This window comes from Hibiscus syriacus, unplaced genomic scaffold (genome assembly GCF_006381635.1).
Source record: "Hibiscus syriacus cultivar Baekdansim isolate YM2019G1 unplaced genomic scaffold, ASM638163v2 tig00008843_pilon, whole genome shotgun sequence".
Classification (NCBI taxonomy): domain Eukaryota; kingdom Viridiplantae; phylum Streptophyta; class Magnoliopsida; order Malvales; family Malvaceae; genus Hibiscus; species Hibiscus syriacus.
In genome coordinates, this window is record NW_024062175.1 from 92,066 (window position 1) to 116,195 (window position 24,130).

The 24,130-nt window shown below is 32.4% G+C and overlaps 1 protein-coding gene and 1 long non-coding RNA gene across 2 annotated transcripts; both read left to right on the forward strand.

Moving 5' to 3' along the window:
• Positions 1 to 7,681: 7,681 nt before the first annotated feature.
• On the forward strand, positions 7,682 to 8,033 carry LOC120202482. The gene is made up of 2 exons (XR_005523735.1): positions 7,682 to 7,793; positions 7,983 to 8,033. It is a non-coding gene; the product is annotated as an uncharacterized LOC120202482 (long non-coding RNA).
• Positions 8,034 to 15,963: 7,930 nt separating this feature from the next.
• On the forward strand, positions 15,964 to 18,889 carry LOC120202478 (PLASMODESMATA CALLOSE-BINDING PROTEIN 2-like). Its single transcript, XM_039202889.1, has 4 exons — positions 15,964 to 16,231; positions 16,906 to 17,349; positions 18,399 to 18,429; positions 18,506 to 18,889. The coding sequence occupies exons 1-4, from the start codon at positions 16,171 to 16,173 to the stop codon at positions 18,675 to 18,677; spliced, it is 708 nt and encodes a 235-aa protein (XP_039058820.1). The 5' UTR covers positions 15,964 to 16,170; the 3' UTR covers positions 18,678 to 18,889.
• Positions 18,890 to 24,130: the final 5,241 nt, after the last annotated feature.

Genomic DNA, 24,130 nt, shown 5'->3' on the forward strand with positions numbered 1-24,130 from the left:
AAGAAGCAAGAGGGTAAAACTACAATGGAAATATAAAAGGTTTAAAAGTGAGGGAAGAAAAAGGAGTTTTGATTAAGAAGTTTTTGTTTCTATTTTCATACATGAGTGTTTGGTGTTAGATTATTTATTTATCTATTATTATTGGACAAATTAGCTTTACATCCCTATACTATGTTTAAATTCAAGATTTTTTATATTTTAATTTATATAATCTGATCCTTTTAGGTTTATAAGACCATTAGTTAAATTGATTTCAGAAAAATAAACTTTTAGTTTATCATGATATCATGAAATTTTTTGTATTAAAAAGTATTTTTAAGAAGAAATATTTTAGCACGAACCAACTCATCTTATTGATTAATTGAATCATTGTTGTCCTTAGAAGTCACGGATTCGAGTACCAACGGCTGTAGCAGGTTGATCACTATTTATGGGAATGAAACATATTTCATGATCAGCCGTTTACATGGAGATTAATTACTATTATCGATGGTGGATACCCTACTTTCAACACACAAAAAATACAAGGATTACAATTGAATTAGGGTATGGTAAAGGGACTAAAATTATAATTTCTCTTCATTATTAATTTCTTTTATGACAGAGATGTAAAGGATTGGATAAATTTGGCTATTTTCCTCTCTCATTTAAGTTTCATCCACCCATTTTTTTCGTAAATGTTTATAAGAGCAACTCCAGCGCTGCGCTGGAGTAAAGATAGAGATTCACTGTAGAGGCTCCAGTGCTGTGCTAAATGCATCTCCATTTTGGATATCAATTGTAGCTGCACGCTACATGTAGCGTGCTACTATAGCAACGTTACAATTTTTTTTTGATTTTTAGTTTTAGTTTTTTATTTTATTATATTAAACATAATATAATATATTTAAGTAGATTAAATTGTAAGATAGATAAAAATACATTAAAATTAGATAAAGAAACATACTAATTTTGCTCTACAAAATGCACTAATTGAGCATTATTATTATTATTTGTAATTTTCTTATTTATTCTTATTTTCACAATGTTATTTATGAATGTTTTATTAATATTTTTTATCTTGATATTTTTTAGAAATGTATATGTTTTATTTTATATTTGTAAAATCAATATTATAATAGTTAAATATTGTGAATAAAGTAGAGTTGGTGGTAATGTAGAGATAGTGCTGAAGATGAATTATTGTTTCATCTTTAGAGTAGAGATAGAGATACTCTAGAATAGAGATGAGGGTTGGAGATGGCCTAAGTTCTCAAATCAAACAATTGAAATATATTGTTTTTCAAATCAACGTTTGTCAAAAGTATCAACCCATCAAAATTTCCTTGTCTTTTAGTTTTTTCGTGGTTATTTTTTTTATCTTTATTGATTGACGACGACATTAATTTCAATGTTGTATTTTTAGTTTTTTATATTACATCTTTATTTTTTAAATTTTTAATAAATATGTTTGTATGACACGTTTTCATCTACCTTTATGACATATTTTTTCTTTCTTTTAGCATTTTTCAGTCATTTGGCCTGTAACTCGCTAAACTCGATTGGGCCTAAAGTGTCACATTGGGCTACCAAGCAACCCCTGATTTTCTTACCCTGTTTATTTTCTTTTCAAAAATATTGAATGGTATCATACATAAAACTTAAATAATGTTATAAAATTATTTACAAAACCGGAGCTCTGTGACACATAATTTAAAACCAAAATAATACAAACTCTGAGTTTAATAAACTTAATACATGGGCAAGGTTCTATGAATACATATGCCCACTAAGCTACGATACAATACTCTATGGGAGACGCTTGAAGTTTTGTTGCGACGGTGCTCCACAAACTGCTCAAGCTATTAACATGCCAACGAAAAACATCCGAAGGCTGAGCTTACAAAGCCCAGTAGTATAAACGCTAATCTAGAGCAACATAAGAATTTCATAAACACAAGCATGCTGAAAACATAGTACTAAGCAGTAGGTACATGCATGATCTAGATCAAGTGCTACCTACTTAAGGCTTAGTTGTTCTATCACTGAAGTAGGAGTCTTATGCTTTCCTATATCCTCTGTTAAGGGCTTAGCCATGAGTACATCTCTAAAGGGTCTCTAACCCTAATGTTTGTATCCGCTACGCATTATCTAATGTGACCCTAATACTCTTGATATGCATTATTTGCATGTAACACTGACTCTGCTATGCATTATCTGAATGCAATACTAACTATGATATGCATTATATTAATGCAATAATGACTCTATTATGCATTATCTAAATGCAATATTAACTCTGATGTGCATTATCTGAATGCAATGCTGATACTACTATGTAACAAAGAATCTATGGTTGGAATCATGGTACGACTGAGGACTATGTATCTCGGAGCTCACACACCCCTCTAGCCTGTCGGAATACCCTTAGGTACTTGAGTGAGATCCGAACTTACATCAGAGATGCACACTCGACCCCTCGAATCTATGGGGTGAGATCTGGAGCTGAATAAAAAACGTACACCCCACCAACTTACTCCGTCGAGTGTTGAGGCATCTGCGCCCAACTGTCATCTGAAGTATCTTGCACTTATTGGTATATACCTGGATATACTAACAAACAAGACAATAATCTTACTGCTAAATTAACTTAGGTGTCTTGGTTGTTTCCCAAGTGTCACACAAAAGCTACTTTTGTGATACTTATACCTTTAGTTATTATAGGCTTTTTATGTTCTCATTTAATGTTCCTCCTAACTGTTGTCTCACTCGTTTTCTCATCTAGAACGTGGAGAGAGAATTTATTAATATGTTACTACTGATAATTTGTACTGATATGGTTATACGCTACTTAAGGGCATTTTAGTCATTCTCATACTATGGGGAAGTCTCTACGCTTTCGGGACTTCACGATGATTGCTATGTTTATTGGTTACTGGTTGTGATACTGACTAGCCCAATATCTGACTCTGGTTCATTTCTAGGTAGCGATACTATATTCATTATTACTACGCATCACCTCAATTCGCCCTCGAATTAAAAGAATAATTGTACGTCCAACACTCTCGGTCGTTCTTGCGATAAACGACACTGATGTTTCATAATTTGATTATTTGGTCACACCTCTTGTCGGTACACCCTATGCACTGATTCTCCATCCATAGATACTCACTACAAGCTCAACTAAAGATACTTGGGCATATTACACCTACTAGGTTACTCTAGTTGTAACGCACTCTTGTGAGTGTTGCTTGGCCCATTTGGCCATTTACGTCTTTTTCAGACTAAGTTCTAACCTTATGGGTCATCATTAGCTTTTATGGACCTTAATCGGGCCGAACTTGATCATCCAAGATGGGTAGTATCGATACTCTACTTGTAGTATCGATACCTTAGGGCTAAGCATCGATATCTCTATGAGTATCGGCACAAAAATGCATTCTGTTGCTGAAAAATAGGCTCGATCTTGAGAACAACACTTTCAGTCTCGAGATTGAAACTTAAAATCCCTAATTTTTACCTCGATTCATCTAGTATCGATACTCGAACCTTGAAATAGTTATTTTAGCCTCAGAAAAACACCTAAAATCACTCTAAAGACCATGGTTTGATTCTATATCATGTACTAATGTTGTTGGTAGTTATTTAGGGTCTTAAAGTGTCATAAAACACATGTTTTACAACAATTTCATCATATATGGCATGAATCAAATGTGGAACCTTAAAATGCTCAACTACCAAATCTTAGTAAATTTTTGAAATTTATGAAAGCTTAATACTCCAAAGGATTGTAAATACACTACCTTCATGTTTGAATCCTGAAATGAGGCTCCTTTAACTAGCAATCATCTTCCACCATGACTTGGATGATAAAACCCTCAAATTTTCTTACAACCAAGGAACACAAGGCTTTGAAACGTTAAAATGATGTTTCTAGAGGAATTATAAACAAATTTGAAGCATAAAAAGAACTCAAGATCTTATCTTTTTGTTATGGTTCTTGGAGAGAAAATGAGAAATGAGGAAATGGAGAGAAGATAGAGATGAAAGACATATAAAGTCTTCATCTTTCTAAAATGGGAAAATCACACTATAGGTCATTCTTCATCTTTATGAATTCAAAAATCTCCTTTTGATGACCAGTTGGGCTCAATTCCAACTAAATTAAGCCACACGACTTAAATTATAAATTTTGAGGGGTCCATTTACCTATCGGGTAAACCCGAAACTACTAGCCCAAAATTTAGGGTGTTACATGGCTGTTGTTTGTACTTATCTTTATCTAAGGATTATTTTACACCGTCATAACTTATCAAGATGACACTTATATGTTATATTGTTGATTTTTCATAGTTTGGACTCTCGAATTTGGATACTCGTTATATGTTCGTTCACACCACTGAATACTAAACTTTATTTTTACATTTAATTACGAGATCATGATATGGCATACTACACCAAAACGCTTTCGTTTTGGTATGATGGTTCTGATGCCTAAAATGACATCGTTTTAGACATTGAATTTTAGAGATGTATCGATTTTACCACTAAACTTTTAAATAGTTTTCTTTTTTGACACTATACTTTGCGACGCTGCAGGAAACTAAGCATTGCATATCACCGGTCGTCTTTCGTAATAAAATATGTATCAAAACGTTCACATTTCACTCTTCATTCTTCTCATATGTTTAGCTTTTCACGAAACCCACTCAAAATCGACGAAATTATAAAAAATTAACTATTTTTTGATGTTTGGAGGCGTTCTTAGATTTATGGGATTTGGGGTGTTTGTTAGAAAATATGAACGATAAAAAATATTATTTTGAGAATATGATATCATACCTCAAAACAAGTCTCATCGGAAGGTTATCGAAAGAGATCAAAGTATCAATACGCCAAACTTTTAAAAGGATTTTCGTCGAATTTGAGTGAGTTTCGTGAAAAAAACCAATCATAAGTGAACAAATAGGAGTGAATACGAACATTTTAGTACTGATTTTGCTGTAAAATATGACTGATGAATGACATTGCTTTGCTGCCGAAAAATGATGTACTAAAAAAGAAGATTGTTTAAAATTTAGTGGCAAAATCGATTCACCCCTAAGATTTAGTATTTAAAACGATGTCGTTTTAGGAATCAAAACAATTGCTACAAAATGAAAACGAAAATGATATTTTTTTGTGTGGCAGGCCACACCAACAACCATTAGCCACGCCATCATCCCGCTACCAGCTTAAAAACTAAGTGATATAATTGAATATAAAACTAAAGTTTAATGTTAAAATTGATAAAATTAAAAGTTCAGTGGCATAAACGAGTCAGTGGACAAAGTTCAGTAATACTTGAAGTAGTTTCCCCTAAAGTTTATTAAAATTCCAAGTAAGGTGAAAATAAATTTTTAATAGCATGAGGTGATTACGAAGTAATACATGTTTAAAATCTTTTTTAATATTAATAATACACACATGCTTTATAAATACAATTGTTCGAATATGAGATCTCTAGAAAAAAAAATCATTTCTTTTGTCTTAAAAAAAACTTTTATATTTGCTTTTGGCGTGATTGGTGTTTCTGTCTTACCAAAGAATATTGCGTTAAATCAGACACCTCCGTTTGAGCGTGGAAATGAACACCTTCTTCCTCATGCCATGCTCACATTCATTTATAGGCCAAATAACCAGTTCGTTTGTTTTGTCTGATTAATGAGACTGAGATAGTGGGACAATGAAAAAGGAAAAAACCCTAAATCCAATTTAATTTAATTATGCAATCACTTTTAAAGTTTAGATATTCTATTAAAAAAATCAAGACTCATACAAATTTATATTATTTTCAGCTCAGATATAATCATTTTCCATAAAAAAATGAATCTACATATATTCATTTTTTTTTGTTGCCCTTCAATTTTAAAATTTCGTCCTGCTGAATCGACTCAGGTCTACATCACATTTTGATAAGTCTTCAACATATATATTTTACATATATCAAAACTCAAACATAAGATCTGATATAAATGATATCAAGCTATATAAGAAAATGTGGCCGATTGGATGGCTAAAGAATGATGTGAAAATGATTTTGATTGAATGTTAGGCAGCTAATCATGAGTTGGGCCGCTCACTCACATAATGAATCGTGAAAATGTACATTTGCAGCTCCTTGTGATGCGTGAAAGCTATCATCGACTTTCAGTAAACTATAATCCCTTAATCTCGCTAAATATATATGTTATTAATTTTAAAAAGTTAATTTTTTTTAAATTTTAACTATTTTAAATATTTTAAACAATTAAATTTATAAATTACCCAATTTAAGTTTTCTAAAATATATTTTTATATTTCTATTGATAATTAATTTTAAATAATAAAATATCACAGTTAAAAAATAGATTAAAAAAGTCAAACATGGGCAAATGGGCAAATTTAAAGAGTATTTTTATCAAGCGTAATTAATGAATTACTATTTGAAACTCATGTGATATTTGTGTAATAAATAACTTATTATAATTTTCATTAGTCTATGATAATTATAAGATAATATGTGTTCATAATATTTATAATTATTGATGACGTTCATACATCCTAAGGGAGTAGCTTGTAGCATAAAGAATTACTTTAGTCGAAGCATAAGAGCACAACTAAGGGGATGCCTCATGTTCATAAGGACTTATCCTATGCATAAAGTAGATGAACCATCCTAGATGGGTGTCTTGGGAACCATGAGGTCTTATCCTATATCCATTGGGCCTAAGAGCCTATCCAAAGATTTCCTTAAGTACATAAGAAATTACCAGCTTGATCGAAGCTGAGCTTACAGAGACTCCATATCACATCCCAGAAAGTACCCCAACAAAACATTTTTAGATAGTACCAATATAATCAGGAAAATATAAATCAGACATATTTATTTTACAGTAAAATCAGTAATCAAAGAACATGTACAACATAGTTTATAACTGATAAATCAAGAATTCATATTATAATAAGACAAATTATTCATAAATAAAATTAGATAAATCAACCATATTTCAAATCAAATGAAAATAATCATGTGCACATGATTTTTAGACAAGTATTTAAAACAATTATATAGCACACAAGGAACACACATCGCAAAAAAGACAAGTCTTGAAGATCTACTGAGTACTGGTCTCGTCACAACAGTGCTTGAACCTAAGCCATAACAAAAAACAAGGTTACTATTGAAGTAATATTTTGATCTGAGTATTAAGAGAGTTTACAAAATCATATGGGTAATCACGGACTCGTGCGACCAAACAGATCGGGAAGAATTGAGTCGAGTTGAAGAAGGGTCGAAAGAATCGCGGGTACCTTTAATAAATAAAAGCATGAATTAGTCCTTTTCCATAATTTAAATGTAGTTAAGTAAAAGAGTTAAATTTAAATACATATGCATGTTAGTAGTTCAAAGTTCAATTAGAAGGTTTTCAAGTTAGAATACGACGAAACGGAGTGTAAGACCAGACTGAAACGTCAAAAAAAATTAAATACGGATTAGGAAAAAATCAACTTTCGGTCAAATTCACACGCTGATTATAGTAAATAAAGGTTAGGGAGGATGGATGCTATCGAATTTAGGCTTTTTTAACACATGGTTTTAAAGCTTATGGCTAGGCTAGGGTGAAAACTGAAAAAGAATCCAAGGCGATAATGAATTGTGCAGCTATGGTAGTGGGAGGTTAGGCCTCTTCTAAGGCCCAAATGCTTATCTTCTAATCCCAAAATCAACACAGAGCAGCTTCGTTACCAGCTTGACCAACTCCATGCCGAAGCTGAGACCACCCGCGCTAAAGGTAAGGTACCCCCCACTCATCTCTCTGTTTCGTTTTAATCATTTTTCACCTAAATCAAAATTACCCATTTCAGTTTAAACCATGATGATGATGACTTTTGATTTGTGGTGTTGCTGGCTTTTAGTTAAATTTCATTCGTACTGAACGAATGCAAAGAAAATTGAAGCTAATGGGTCTTTTTTGATTCAGCTAGCAATGCTAGATTGAGGTTTTCGCGGCTATCAGAGGCGGCCGAGAAGCTTCGTCGACAAGCCGCGGTTTGTGTTCAGCGGGGGAAGGAAAATGAGGCAAGGGATCCCTCTATCCGAAGCAAATGATCATCTGGATCTAAGGATGACTCGAGTAGGCAACTCGAAAAGATGAAGGGCCTCTTGTTCTCGGGCAACTACGAACAATATGGATAACAGATTGTTTAGAGGGTGAACACATCGGACAAATGCCATTGGACAGTCCTACCACTTTGAGACGACTTCCAACCGACGGAGCATTCCGAGCAACTCTCCAAGCAAAGATTCAGATTTCTAGGAGGATCTTGATCTTAGCAATGATCTTCCAAACTTTGGATCAACGGTCATGCTCATGGTACCTTTGCTACAACCACCAATATCTAGAGCGCACAGAATACACCTCGGAGTCATGATAACCCCAAATAATAACGTCCTCAGTACAAGGAGCTACAGCAACATTGAGCACCTTCGTTGTATCCTCAGCAGTGAACACCCTACGAATCAAACAATCATTCCTAGTGCTAGGTAACATAAATTCATTACAACGAATAGGATTATCAATAGAATCAATATAACTCCCCGTTAATGGCATTCCATTTATTCGTGTGAAGCCACGTATTACTACCAATATGATCAACTCTCCAAAAATAGACCATCATTCAGCGTCTGCAGTGCCCCATGAAAACCCTTCCGAGCAAAGGAACTCTTATCTTTAAGAGTAACATTCAAAATATCTCCGTCTAAGAAGTACTTACACACGATAGACACGAGCTGCTAAACTGTTAGGATCCTTAATAAAGAGCCAAAGTTGTTTACCCAAAAAAGTCATGTTAAAGATGTGAAGATCATGGAAACCTAACCCTCCCTCTTGTTTAAGTTTACAGTCTTTCAAGTAACAATCGACCAACCACCCGTAGAAACGTCACTAAACCACCAATAACGATCCATTGCACCAACCATGTCATTAACCAAACCATCAGGAAGAAGATAACACGACATTACATACTGAGGAAGGGCTTGGGCCACGACCTTGAGAAAAACCTCCAAACCACCATAGGAAAGATGTTTAGTCAATCCTTCAAAATGATTGTGCACCGTATCTTTAAGATACCCAAAAGTGATAGTCTTGTTCTTCCCAATTTGAAGAGGCATAACAAGGTAATGACTAAGGTCATCAACCTCTCCAATCCGAGAATAAATAAGATCTACAGTCAGAGAGACTGAATCGTGATTGGACTAAACCAGAATAAACTTCTCAAGATTTACCTTCTCGACAGAAGAAAGCTCATGCAAATGCAAACATTTTTAATCTGCCCAATTTTCTGAATGAAGGTCTTGATAAAAATAATGTTGTCATCAGCAAAGATGAGAGACCTTGGGGACATTCTGACTCGCGCAGATACCCTGAATCCTCCTTTGATTCTACAAACTATGAAGCAAGGCAGAGAGCCACTGTGTGCAAAAAGGGGGGGGGGGGGGAAAGAGACAACGGATCTTCTTGTCTTAAACCCTTGCTAGCATGATTCCCCACATTAAACACCCATTTACACGAACAGATAACGGTAGCAGACTCCACATCGCATAATGAGAGAAACCCATTCAGAACAAAAACTCAATCTCAATATAACTGCCCGCAAAAAGGACCATCCGAGCCAGTCATAAGCCTTTTCCATGTCCAGCATAAGTGCAACACCCTTGTTAGGACCATTCTTTGATGAGTTCATATAGTGAAGAATTTCATGAGCCACTAGGATGTTATCAGAAATCTATCGACCAGGGAGAAAAGCTGTTGGTTCTCACGAGATCTTTCATATGACGAGCAAGCACTTTGGAAACAATCTTGTAGACCACACTGTAGAGACTAATAGGTCTGAGATGCTTCATATGAGTAGGATTGAACACCTTGGGAATAAGAACGATAACAGTCTTGTTCACCAGTCCCATATCAAGATCACCTCTTAAAAGTTGAAGGCACAAATCCACGACATCCTCTCCCATAAGATCCCAATGCAAACGATAGAAGATAGCAGTCAGATCATCGGAGCTTTCCTAGGACTAATATCTTCGAAAGCTGCAACAATCTCGTCAGTAGTAAAATCCATACAAAGAATGTTATTCATGTCAGCAGTAATAACAGGCACAATGGCATTAAGAATAGACTCATCAAGATAAGGATTAGAAAAGAAAAATAATTTCAAAAAGTAATTAATAGTAATATTCATGATGTCCTATTCACGTCCCTTCAATGCACTTGATAATAAAAAAGGCCACGAATATGGTTCTTCTTCCTCCCATTGCTTGCCCCAGCATGGAAATAAGAGGTATTCCGGTCACCATGAGAAAGTCACACGACTCTAAATCTTTAAAGCCAAAAAACTTCCTCTTTGTCAAACAACCTCTTCAGCTCCATCTTCCTATTAATAGACTCCTACAATTCATTCTCTGAAAGTTGAAGTTGAAGAGAGTTGTCACTATAGTCACGCAAATCCTTAATACGTTTCTGGGAAAAAGACCAGCGAGCATGCTGCCAATCATCAAGAGTTGAACTAATCCCTCTAATTTTCTCTAACGCATTGCCTGAAGAAGACTTCCACGTATCAAACAGCCTCGCCTTAAACTCATCTTCATTCACCCAATATTGCTCAAACCGAAAATAATCACCACGAGATGGCCCATTTTGTTCATTGTCCAAGCCGTGTCCATGATCAAGTAACAATGATCCGTTTTCTCAATAAATTCTGTGAAAAGTTAATAATTCGGATAAGAAATCAACCAATATTGGCAACATATCTATCAATCATTTCCCTAATAGTTGGATTGGTCATCCCACCATAATTTTATGTGAACCAACCTTTATACAGATTACAATCAAACAAACCGTTATGTCCATTTGCACCTAAGCCTTCCTACGACCCCCTTCCTATTCTGAATTATTAACAATAGCATTGAAATCTCCCCCCTATTAACCAAGGAAGATAAGAGACAGTATGCAAATTAGAGTGTTCCACATCTCCTGCTTCAACTGTGCATGGTGACTCGCATACACACCAGAAAAATGAACTTAATGGCACAATATGAAAACGAGAGTAAGAAAAAATCTTACTATTAACTTCACTCATCCACAAGAGCATTAATCCAGTACACAAATTGCCTTTATCAACCACAAAGCATTTATCCATATTAAGCTTACTACAAATGGAGATCCTTTTATTCTATTTTATTCTTGTTTCACTAAGAAACACAACATTTGCTGGCTTGTGACCGATAAAACGGCCCAACAAACGAACTGTCATAGCGTTGTTCATACCACAACAGTTCTAACAAAGGATTAACATTGATCCCAGTGGGGTTGAACCCAGGGACGTAGCTCCTTAGGGCCCAAGGGTCTCGATTCATGTTAATATTTATATATTCGATATAATTTTAGTTTAATAGTATTTTAGTTAATGTAAAAATAAATATTTAAATTTAAAAAATATAAAAATTTATTAAATATTTAATAAGTAGAGGTAGAACTAAATAATGATAAGGCTATGTTTTCAAATTTTGGTCAAATTACAATGATTAATTATAATTTAAGTCATTGTAATTTTAAATATTAGACAAAATAGAAGTTGTATTTTGAATTTTGAGTTTTTTTTAGTTTAGGGTGAATACAAGGTAATATATATACAAAGACTTTCAACTATTTAATAATAGTCTAATATTTCGACCCCTGTTAATATTTAATTCTGGCTCAGTCATGGTTGACCCTCAACCATCGCCAATGCTCAACTCAACTTCATTATCTTGAGTTTTACCTTTCTCATCCTTTAGTTAAAATGGGATTAGTAACCTCATACTTTCCTTGTAGCCCACATTTGGAAGCATGATCAGTCACGACAATCAATCCTTCTTTACAATAGCTTTTAGTAACCGCTTCAATAGGAACAAAAGCATCACTGTCCTCCAACACGATAGCTTTAAAAGGAGTATTGAGGATCACTTGAGTTTCAACAACAAACTCATTAAAGGTGTTTTCCATGTACTGTCCCGAACCATCAATAGGAGTTTTGTCCTCACGAATAACGTCAATCTCTTGACTGTCAAAGGCATCCTTTTGACTGTCAAAAGGAGTATTGAGGATCACTTGAGTTTCAACAATCAACTCATTAAAGGTGTTTTCCATGTACTGTCACGAATAACGTCAATCTCACGAAGCTTTATTTGGAAAAATATTAGGCTTGAATTTCACTATCTCTTCGACCTTATCACCTTTCCAAACTGCTCTAAAAACATGGCCAAGGGATTCTCCATCAACTTTAACATCGGTCATGAGTTTACCCACTAATCAGTTCTCACAACCCAAGTCCTCAATATGATCAGAAGGGAGAAGTAACCACACTCGCACACTCTTCCTCAGTGAAAGACAAATCACCCATCTGCAAAGAAAGCTCATCTGCCAAATGAAATGAAAAGACATGAAAGGTAGAACCAGACATAAATATGCATAACAGAGTGAAGTATAGAAAAATTTGTTGGATTAAAATATATAATTATGGGCACATATTTATAATGAATATTGTTATAATGAAATATGATATAAATTAAGTTAAATATGACATAAATTAAGTAAAATATTACATAAATTAAGTGACCAATTATGTTATAAAGTCATAAGGTATTAGAAGTGTCATGCAAATAAAAATATGAATATTATTAAAGTTGTATTTATAATTTGATGAATAACATAGTTATAAATACAAACAATAATTGATTCTTAAATCAGTTATATAAAAGGGTTATGATCCTTAAGAAATAAATAACATCGTATTTTCTCTTATACCATCAAAGAGTTTATACTCAAAAGAGTTCTATCTTCTTAGAAGATCACAACTGAAGATATTCTCAAGGATTTCAACCTATCGATTAATTCAGATACGCTTTCACATCTAGAATTTATTTTATTCTTGAAGATTTATCATGATTAGATCATAATTAATTTTTCATATTTATTATGGTTTGTTTCTAACCTAATTTCCTTAAAACCCTATTGTAGCAATTCAAATTATAATGAAATGTCTTGAGCAGGTGTTGTTAGTCAAATAAGCAAGATTCCAAATAACCAGAATTCTCGTTAAAGGCAACCATCTTATCCTTTCGATAATGCATATGAGAAAGAGGAAAGTCCCCAGCTCTTAGTAACGATATATAAGACTCCATAATGTATCTCATACAGACAGCTATTCGGGTATCTCCCATTTCTGAAGAGAATATCTCCCAATCACAAATAGATTCGACTCCGCTCAATCACCTTATGTTGGAGTTTGAATCTGTAACATTTAGGAATAATAATGATTTCTTTAATCACTGAAATAAATTAGTTCTTGTAACTTTCTCGTGATTATTTATAACTTTTAATAATCAACGATTTAATAAAATAGTGGGATCGAGTCCCACGGAAGGCATTTCATAATTCAGAGTTCTATTACGGAAGCTGCTCTCAATCTGGTGTTGGGGGTAGCATGCTATCTTACCTCCCTCTTACCCCATACATATGGGAAAAAGGAACAGTCATTTTTAATAAAATAGTATCTTATAATTAAGGGATTATTTGTATACTTTACCCAAATTAATTTGTATGGAAGTGGTTCTTAAGCGGGTAAGTTTCAAGGGTAAATTATACTATTCATTACTAAATTTTACTCTCTCTCCTATTTTACTCACTATACTTTCAATTTTTTCAGTTTACTCACTAAACTTTTGAAATACTCATGTTTTGATCGCTCTGAATTATTTATTATTACTTTTATATTACATGACATTTTTATTATTATTTAATATAAAAATAAATTAAAATATAAAATTAAACCTAGATGGTTGTCGATAGTGATGAGAATGGATGATGATTATTTTAAATCATTTTAAATTTAATAATAAAAAATATTATTTTATTATTTATTTTAAATTACTTTTATATGTAATAATATTTAAAAATGTCATCTCATGGAATAACAATAATTTTTAATGATCAAAACAAGAATAATTCAAACGTTCAATGAATAAATTGAAAATTTTGAAAGTATAATAAGTAAAATTGGAGTGAGAGTCAAGTTCGGTGATGAGAAGTGTATTTTACCCAAGTTTGAATTAGTAGTACAATTTGAGTGTTTACGTGAAACTTGCCGTCACCGAAAAGAATGAAAAGAAGAAAGTAAATGGAGAAAAGAGAGAGGGTGCAGCTGGTAGTCACACTGACACAAGTACTGTCAAAGACTTTACCTAAACGACAAAAACAATAGTATTTTGGGTTCAGATTAGGTAATCCAGAACTTTGAAATGTATTATAATCTGATACTGTTTAGCAAAAATATTTTTTTTAAGTAGTTAATTATTTTTTAAAAAGTTACAGTTTCAAACACCCGTAGTTACAGTAGATTGATTGAGTATTCATTGTCAAATTATTAAATATTTAGAATATATATTATTTTATAATCTTGTTAACTTTACAGTGGGTAAATAATTTATTGTTTAATATCAATTTTACTACAACCAAAATTTTTGGGCCCAAAAATAAATAATAAAAATAGCATGACAAAATTAAGAAAGAAGGACCCAAATATGTTGACAATCCTCATTTTTTTAACCTAATTTTACCGAAACTGCGTAAAGAAATGAATAAAGAGAAGTATTGGCATTTTTTTAATATTATGCGGTAAATTTATAAAGTAGTAGTTATTTATAAAATTTTAATTAATTGAATAAAGAGAAGTATTAACTTTATGTAAATACAATCGATCGAACTCATGACCTTTAAGAAAAACATCATTTTCTTTTGTCATCGAGAGTACTTGATGAATTCTAATATTATTATTTTTTATTAATCTAAGATGATTATAAGTAGTAGTTAGGGATGACAATTAACTTGAATCTGACGGGTTCTAACGTGACCCAATAAGATCGGATTTTTTAAAAAACAATAATCGGGTTCAGGTAGGGTTAGGTTGAATTTTTTAAGAGGCGAGGTTAGAGAGGATTGTCTTCCACTGGAGGATGAAAAAATTTCGAACCAACTCGACCTGAGGATAATAATGTAATTTCTTTAAAAATATTATTATTTTTTTAATTAAATCATTATTTTATATCGGGTCGAATTTATACTCTAAATATTGGGTCGGGTCAGATTCGGGTGAAGATATATATTTTTCTGGTCAAGCCGGATCGGGTGAAGGAATAAAATTTTCAGGTCGAATTCTGATGGAGGATACATATTTTCGGATCGAGTCAGATTGACTAGCAACTTGACCCTAACTCGACCATTACCATCTCTAGTGGTAGTATTTGTTCTAAAAACAATTAACCATTTGATAAGGAATGTTCAAATACTTAGCAGTCGTTAGTGCTCAAATCTGAGACCTTTAAGGATAACATTCATTCTTTTAATCACCTAGGTCGTTTGATTCGTATAATTCTAATATTAGTTAAATAATTGTAAATTATATTATGTGCATAAAAACTAATATATTAAATTATATAATATAATATCATTCATTGAAAATTTTATATTTATGGTTGAAATCTTTAATGAAGTGTTATTCGTTTTGTTTTAAAATTGTTAACAAATTTGTAAAATCAAAACACACCAGTTCCATTAATATAACTCTGTATAAAATAATATCCATCGAATTTAATAATTAAAGAATTATTGTTATTAATTGACAATGAATTGGTATAATAAAATAAAATACTAAATTTATTAAGTAAGATCAAAGGTATGAACCTTTATATTTGTGAATGAAACAAATTAAATTAAGAATATTGATTTTATATTTATAATATTTGATTCGAATTAATCGATCAAAAATTCGATATAAGTGATTAATTGAAAAAAAAACTATGTATAAAATATTAAAAAGTAGAGGGAAATAGAAGATCAAAGCCCATCATTACCATCACCACTTACCAAACCTAAATTCCAAAGCAAGTCTCTCTCTCTCTCTCTCGCTCCTTTTCCCTTTTCAACCTTTTTCCCTCCTTTGCTTCTTCCCCACAGAAGCAGCACTGTGAGTGATGTTCATGCCAAAGTCTGCTTCTTTGATGTTTCTCTTCATTTCCTTTTTCCCAACAAATTGAAGAAGAAGAAGAAGAAGGAGAAGGCGGATGTTAGAGCAATGGATTCAAGTGCAATCTTCTCCAAAATCTTCCTCCTCTTTTGCCTCTTGCTCTTTCCAGGTGATTTGGGGTTTTCCCTTTACTTTGAATTATCGTGGGATCAGATTTCAGTGTTTTGAATTTTCATGGCTTTCCGTTTAGGTATTAGATACTATAAGTTTTTTTTTACTGTACGTATTAAAATAAAGATCAAACTTTAGTTATAATTTTAAAAAAAATAAAAATTTAAATACTAAAACGTATGATAATTTATATACTAAACACATCGTTTACCCATTATACATCTCAACATCTGTGTTATGTTTCTCCTATTTTTCTCATCTTATATGGGCTTTAGCTGTCCTTGGATTAGGAGCCAAATAATTAATTTTTTTAATAGGGAAATAAAGTAAAAAATTTAAATTTGATTTGATGTTGAATTATTATATTCTAAAAATTTCAAATAAAATTTGATTTATAAAAGAAAACAACTCAAGACTTTTAATAATAATGAAGGAGTTGATTTTTAAAATTTAAATAGAATTTCGGTTCTACATGATAAAATAATTATATATATGCATATTTGTTATGGTTATTAAAAAATTATTTAAATTAGAATTAATTAATATCACATCATTACCTATAAATATTTATAATTAAATCGAAACAAAATTTTAATTAAATTTAAGAAAATTGGTTAATGTGAATGTATGACATGAAGATTATAATGTAACTATTTAGTTAATATGATACAGGTCCAAGTGATACAAGGAAGATTAATATTTACAGCAACGAAAAGGACATAACAACTCCTATAGCAACCATACCAATAATGATTCCGGCCACATCGTCGACTCCGGTGTGGAACCCTACTTCAAACCCGGATTCGGCAACATCTCCCATCACAACGGCACCACCAATGACGGTGGTTCCGACGACGACGACGACACGGGGTGGCGGCGGCAGCTGGTGCGTGGCCAGCCAAAGTGCATCACAAAGTGCATTGCAAGCAGGTCTAGACTATGCGTGCGGGTCTGGCGGTGCCGACTGTGCGGCGGTCCAGCCGGGTGGAGGGTGTTACAATCCGAACACGATCCATGCGCATGCTTCTTACGCGTTCAATAGCTACTTCAGGAAGAACCCGGTTCCTAGTAGCTGTAATTTTGGAGGCGCTGCCGTTACCACCAGCATTGATCCAAGTAAGTTTAATACTCCAAGTAAGCATGAATTGTTTTACATTTTAATTATTTAAATACAAATATAAAATCAAATATTATTTTCATTTAAAAAAATATAAGCCATTTGGATTTACTCAAGCCCTTCCCAATGTATTTAAGATTAAAAAAAATTAAAGTTGGGCCATAACCCGGTCCAGCAACTCCAACTAAATATATGAAGGGTAGATTATAAATTTAGTATTGAACTTTACTCTTTTTTATTTCACTCACGATATTTTATATCTTTTTATTTTTTCACGGAACTTAATATATTAGTTCTTTTTTATTATTCAGTAGTTAAATAATTAACAGTGTTAAAATCAATTGTTATATAGATGCAAAAATGCATTGTTTTCGTAAAAAATTTGCTTTTTTTAAAATAACATAATTTTAATGTCTTTAACTATTTAACGGTGGAATGATCAAAATATAAGAGAGAGTAAAATTTAATAATTAAAAAAATCTAATTTATTAAGGTTAGTGAAGAAATTGAGAACGTTTAAAGTTAAGTGAGTAAAATGGGAGAGAAAGTAAAGTTCAGTGATGAAATTTGTAATTTACCTACAAATGAATCAAACTCTTTCATTTTTAAGTTTAATATTTTTAGGGTAAATTACGAATTTTGTATATAAACAATTAATTTTAGTATGTTTTAGTATTTAAACTTTTTAAAAAAATTCAAAAGCATACATAAAATTTAGTTTTTGTTTTATTTTAGTATATCGTTCAAAATTTAACGTTAAATTTTGAAAAGATTAGAAATTTAGATACTAAAATGGATTAAAATTGATAATTTAGGTACTAAATGCATCAAATTTTTAACGATAGAGTACTAAAATGAAATGAAAACTAAACATCAAGTATTTTTTTAAAAATTAAAGTTTAAATACTAAAATGAATCAAAATTATTAGTTTAGGTATGTAGTTTACCCATATTTTTATTGGTCGTGGTGTGGCGTCATCTTATTAAAAATTAAAAAATATTTATTTTAGTTAAATCAATTTCATATTTATATCATGATATATTTCAGGTAGTGGGACATGTCAGTATCAATCCACAAGGTAACTTTTCATTTACATTTACATTTAAACAAAAGTGTTATTTTATATGAAATCAACATCTTAATTGGCATTGCAGCACAACCTCTTCCATCTTAAACACCACCAATTCAAACGGTTCAAATGTCTTCGGTGCCGTGCCTTACTACCCGTCTCCGCCGATGGCCACTGCCATCCGATTAAAACCACCCGGACAACTGCTTTTCACCGCCGTGGCATGTCTGGTTTTGCTAGGCAGATATTATAAATGAAATAGATGAAGAGCCTCATAATTTTTTACTTCTTTGTTGGTTGCCTTAAGGTTTTAAATTTTTCATGGAAACTATGGTGAACCAAAGTGAACCATAGAATGTAGTGAGGAACGAAAGAATGATTTTACTTGATCTATCTTTGACTTTAGCTTTAGGATTGGGTTTATGTATTTGCCTTCATTTGTTGTTTTTTTTTCTTGGAAAAATAGATATTAGAAATCCTTGTACTTCTGAAAGAAAATTAATTTGACCATCGTATTATTTTTTCTCTTAATACGATCCTCTAACTCATATAACATTTAATGTAATCCTTTGATCAATGTTTTTTATCGTTGAATGTTACAGTATTGGTGTGTTAATTCTCGGTATTGACGTGAAGGCTCACAGTGTTGATGTGACAGTGTATCTTCCATGTTTAAGTTACCAATTTAATCAATATGTAATGTCATCCATTACGTTAATATGCCAACCTATATTGTTATGTCCGTAACGTGAACTGTCAATTAACATTGTAACAATCAACGACAAAAAAAATGTTGGTCACAGGATCACATTAAGTTTATTTTTTGGGTTGGAGAATATTGAGTTTATTTTTTGATTTGGAGGGTCACATTGATTTTTTTTCAAAATTACAACATTTTTGCCCTTTAGTAACGTGAATTATCAATCAACATTGTAACAATCAACGATAAAAAAAATATTAGTCAAATGGTCACATTAAGTTTATTTTTAGAGTTGAAGAATATTGAGTTTATTTTTTGATTTGAAGGGTCACATTGATTTTTTTCAAAATTACAACATTTTTACCCTTTTTTTCTATTGTGTTTGACATGTTATATAATTATTTAATAATCGCGAGTCACTTTCTAGTATAAAAATTACTCTTCCATTTCACTTATATTTTAAATTATTCCACTTTCGGCCATGCTAAAAAAACAAAATAATTATATAATACTTAAAACAATATGTTCAGATGTAAAAAACTACAAATACCCTTTTTATGTTAATCTTTTATACATTCAGACAGGTTAGAACTAGGAATTTATTAACGAGGTTAAAATATTTTTTTTATAAATACAATTTTTTTAGTTAAGAGGCTTGAATTTTTTTTTTAAAAATATATATATATTAATATTAATTAATACTTAAAAAATAATTAGTCAGACACTGGGCGAAAGCTTCCCTTAACCCCATAAGTTTCCGTCACACATATTATATCCATGTTCAAATAAAAAGATAAAGAGTATTGATAGTTTTTAACTGCTGCAGATTCAAAAGTTCAAAATGACATCCACAAATTTAATATAGTTTCTTTAAAAAAAAAAAGGTATGTAAATGAACTTTTCTCCTACTCGCCTAATAAATTAAATTTTATATTTTTTTTAAAATAATGAAGATGTACTTATTTTCCTAAAAGATTAATGTATTTATTCTTATATATATTAAAAATATAATTGTTCTAACTTAAAATTTCTTAAAATATAATTTTTTTATTACTAAAATTATATAAGAAATTCTAAAGAGAAACTTACTTTTATTTTAAAATTATACACACAAGGCGTTTTTACCCAAAAATTATCCTAAAAAATAAATAATTACATGTTAGGCACCATTTCTCCAAATATTTATGATCTAGCATCCTTTCTGACAGGTGGATGGAAGACGCGGATCAGGAAGCACGCCTTCCTGGGGTTCTGTTCGAGCTGGCGCCATCGTGGAGAGGCGCCATCGTTCTGCGGTGCGGCGCCTAAAAAACGGCTAATATACGGCGTGACCGGTTAAACAAGTGACCGGTTAAAATTTAGACCGGTTATGTTATATTATTTAACCGGAAATATTATAAAGTACAATAACATACTAGGTAGCGCTTATATAATGTAATAGGTAGCGCTTATATTTACCTATTTTATAAGTAAACCAGTATATTTATACCGATAGCATTGCAAATTTACCTATTACATTATATTATATTGAAAGTGTCCATACTTTTTATAAAAAGGATCGATACTTTAACAGTGTTTCATGTTTTCCACCTACAATATTGATTTAATAATTTCATTTGCACAAAAAATTATTTGATTGTTTTGATATTTTATAAAATATTATTTAGAATTTTAAATTTAATAATAATATATACCGTAACGTAAAAAATAAATCATTAGACGCCTATAATTACTAAATTAATATCTTAAAACTCACTCAAAAGATAACCTTAAATTAATGTTTTCCACAGTGAAAAAAGTATGGACACTTTTATAAAAAGGATAGACACTTTACAATATAACCATTACCTATTACATTATATAAGGGCTACCTATTACATCATATGTTTACCTATTATATTGAAAGTGTCCATACTTTTTATAAAAAGGATCGATACTTTTTTTAAAGATATGTAATTTATGTTTCAATATTTTTTAAGTATGTTTCATGTTTTCCACCTACAATATTGATTTAATAATTTCATTTGCACAAAAAATTATTTGATTGTTTTTATATTTTATAAAATATTATTTAGAATTTTAAATTTAATAATAATATATACCGTAACGTAAAAAATAAATCATTAGACGCCTATAATTACTAAATTAATATCTTAAAACTCACTCAAAAGATAACCTTAAATTAATGTTTTCCACAGTGAAAAAAGTATGGACACTTTTATAAAAAGGATAGACACTTTACAATATAACCATTACCTATTACATTATATAAGGGCTACCTATTACATCATATGTTTACCTATTATATTGAAAGTGTCCATACTTTTTATAAAAAGGATCGATACTTTTTTTAAAACTTATGTAATTTATGTTTCAATTTTTTTAACAGTGTACTGCGAATTTAAAATGATAATATACTTGTAGTTATTGTACATACCTAAATATGTACTGCGAATTTAATGTTGTACCCACCCTTTAACTACAGAAACATGTTCAAAATGAACCTTCGTTTACATATCCATCAACTCCTGGAGCACTGAACTTGCACAACAAAATTTTTGCCATGGATAATACTGATGTAGACAATGTTAAGCCAACCGAGGAATGCCATGAAGTACATAATGTTGATGAATCTGACAGATTGGTTGGTCAGCTCTTCTGTTCACGTGATCAAGCTTGGCACTTTTACAAGGGATTCGCACGGGAACATGGGTTTAGTGCACGTAAGGGAACAACACGGCTTGACGTGGAAGGGAATGTGAAGACACAAGAATTTTGTTGTTCCAAAGAAGGGTTTCGAGTATCAAAAGTCAATACTGTTGATCGTCAACGTGCTCATACGCCAGTCACAAGAACAGGATGTAAGGCTAGAGTCGTAGTTACAGCAACAAATACAAACGATCAGTGGGTTATAAGTAAGTCTGATCAGAAACATAATCATGCATTGTGCACATCTGCTATGACACCATTTATGCGTTCTAATCGAGCTGTAAGTAAGGCTGATATCGATGAGGCAACAACATTGAAAGAGGTCGGTGTTGGCACGTCACAAGTAATGAACTATTTAACGCAGCAGGCAGGGGGCTATCATAATGTTGGATTTACACATAAAGACCTCTACAATGCACTTCAAAGAGGTAAAGCAAAGGAAATCGTCGATGGGGATGTGAATGCGCTTATTGCCTACTTTGATTATAAGAAACATGATGATCCCGGGTTTTTTATGACATACTCGGTAGACGAATCGGGGGCATTGTATAATCTTATTTGGTCGGATTCTACATCGAGATCGGATTACACATGCTTCGGTGATGTAATTGCGTTCGACACAACGTACAAAGATAATTTGTATGGTCGACCAATTATGCCTATTGTTGGTGTCAATCATCACCATAACACAATTGTGTTTGCCACTGCCATAATCGCTGACGAAACGTCTCAATCTTTCGAGTGGGTGCTACAGAATTTTTTAGAAGCCATGATGAATAAATCACCTATTTCTGTTGTAACCGATGGGGATAGGGCAATGCAGAGGGCTATCAAATCTGTTATCCCTTATGCTAAGCACAGATTATGTTCTTGGCATCTTTCTCGCAATGCACAAGCTAACATTGGTGACCCAAAGTTTACAGCAGCATTCTCAAAATGCATGGCTTCCTGGTGGACAACCAAGGAATTTGATATTCAATGGCGTTCGATTGTTTCAGAATTCAACGTCCAAAAGCATCCATGGGTGATTGAGAAGGGAAATACACGACACTTATGGGCACAAGCATATCTAACCGGTCATTTCTTTGCCAATATTCGCTCAACACAAAGGTGCGAGTCTATGAATGCTTCACTAGCTATTGCACTGAAACACAAGAAGACATATTTAGATGTTGTTCGTGCAATTGAAGATGGAATTAGTAGAATGCGTATGAACGAGTTGAAAGCGGATTACTTAAGTTCCCATACGAAGCCCTTCCAGATCACAAAACTGGTCGACCTTGAAAGCCATGCCGCTGCGATTTTTACCCGCGAATCTTTTCGTGTGTTCCAAGATGAACTTACACGGGAGACATTGTACCGGATTGAGGCAGAGATTAAGTCCTTATCAGATGAATGTCAACATTATATTTTGTCAAAGTATGCAGAAAAAAATAGGAAATTTGAAATTAGTTTTGATTCTCGTACGAAAACTCTAATTTGCTCCTGCAAAAAATTCGAGACCGTTGGACTTCCGTGTCGCCATCAACTTCACATTTTGAAGCAATTGGACTACACATATTTGCCCGGACTTTGATTCAAAGTAGGTGGACTAATGATGCGAAGGCTTCTGCACCCAGCTATGTTGATTTGAATGTGTCTCCAGAAGTGATGCAAATGGCAAGGTTCGCTGCTCTACGTTCAACGTCAAGCAGGTTATGCTACATTGCATCAAAGACAGACGAGTCTTTCAAAACCGCAAGAGATGAGATGAAAAAACTAATAGAAGAATTAGAAAACTCGTTTGGTTTGAATCATTCAGTCAACCAGAGCATTGTAGTAAACAATGTTCGTGACCCTCAACGAAAACAACGCAAGCGAAAAGAAGTGCCGAAGAACAAGGTCGAGAAGCAAATTAGGCGATGTGGGTACTGCAACGGTGAGGGGCATAACAAACTAACATGTCCTCAAGTCAAGCTTAGTTTGAGTACAAGCACACAGCCTACATCAACTGATTTTTTCGAAGACGGAATGGAATGACAACGATCTCCATATAATATATCGTAAGTATCAACATCACTCCTATTGTATGTACATATAAATATTTTGAATGAAGGAAGAAAAATCGCGTTACTTCAAATTACCGACACTTTTTTAAATGGTATGGACATAAAGTACCGACACAATATTATAAAGTGTCGATATAGGTTGTAGACCTATTCGCTCATAAAACCGGTATATTTATACCGGTTATATTACAAAATTATCTATTACATTATAATTATGGGTTCCGATGTGTAAAATGTCGACACTTTTTTAAAT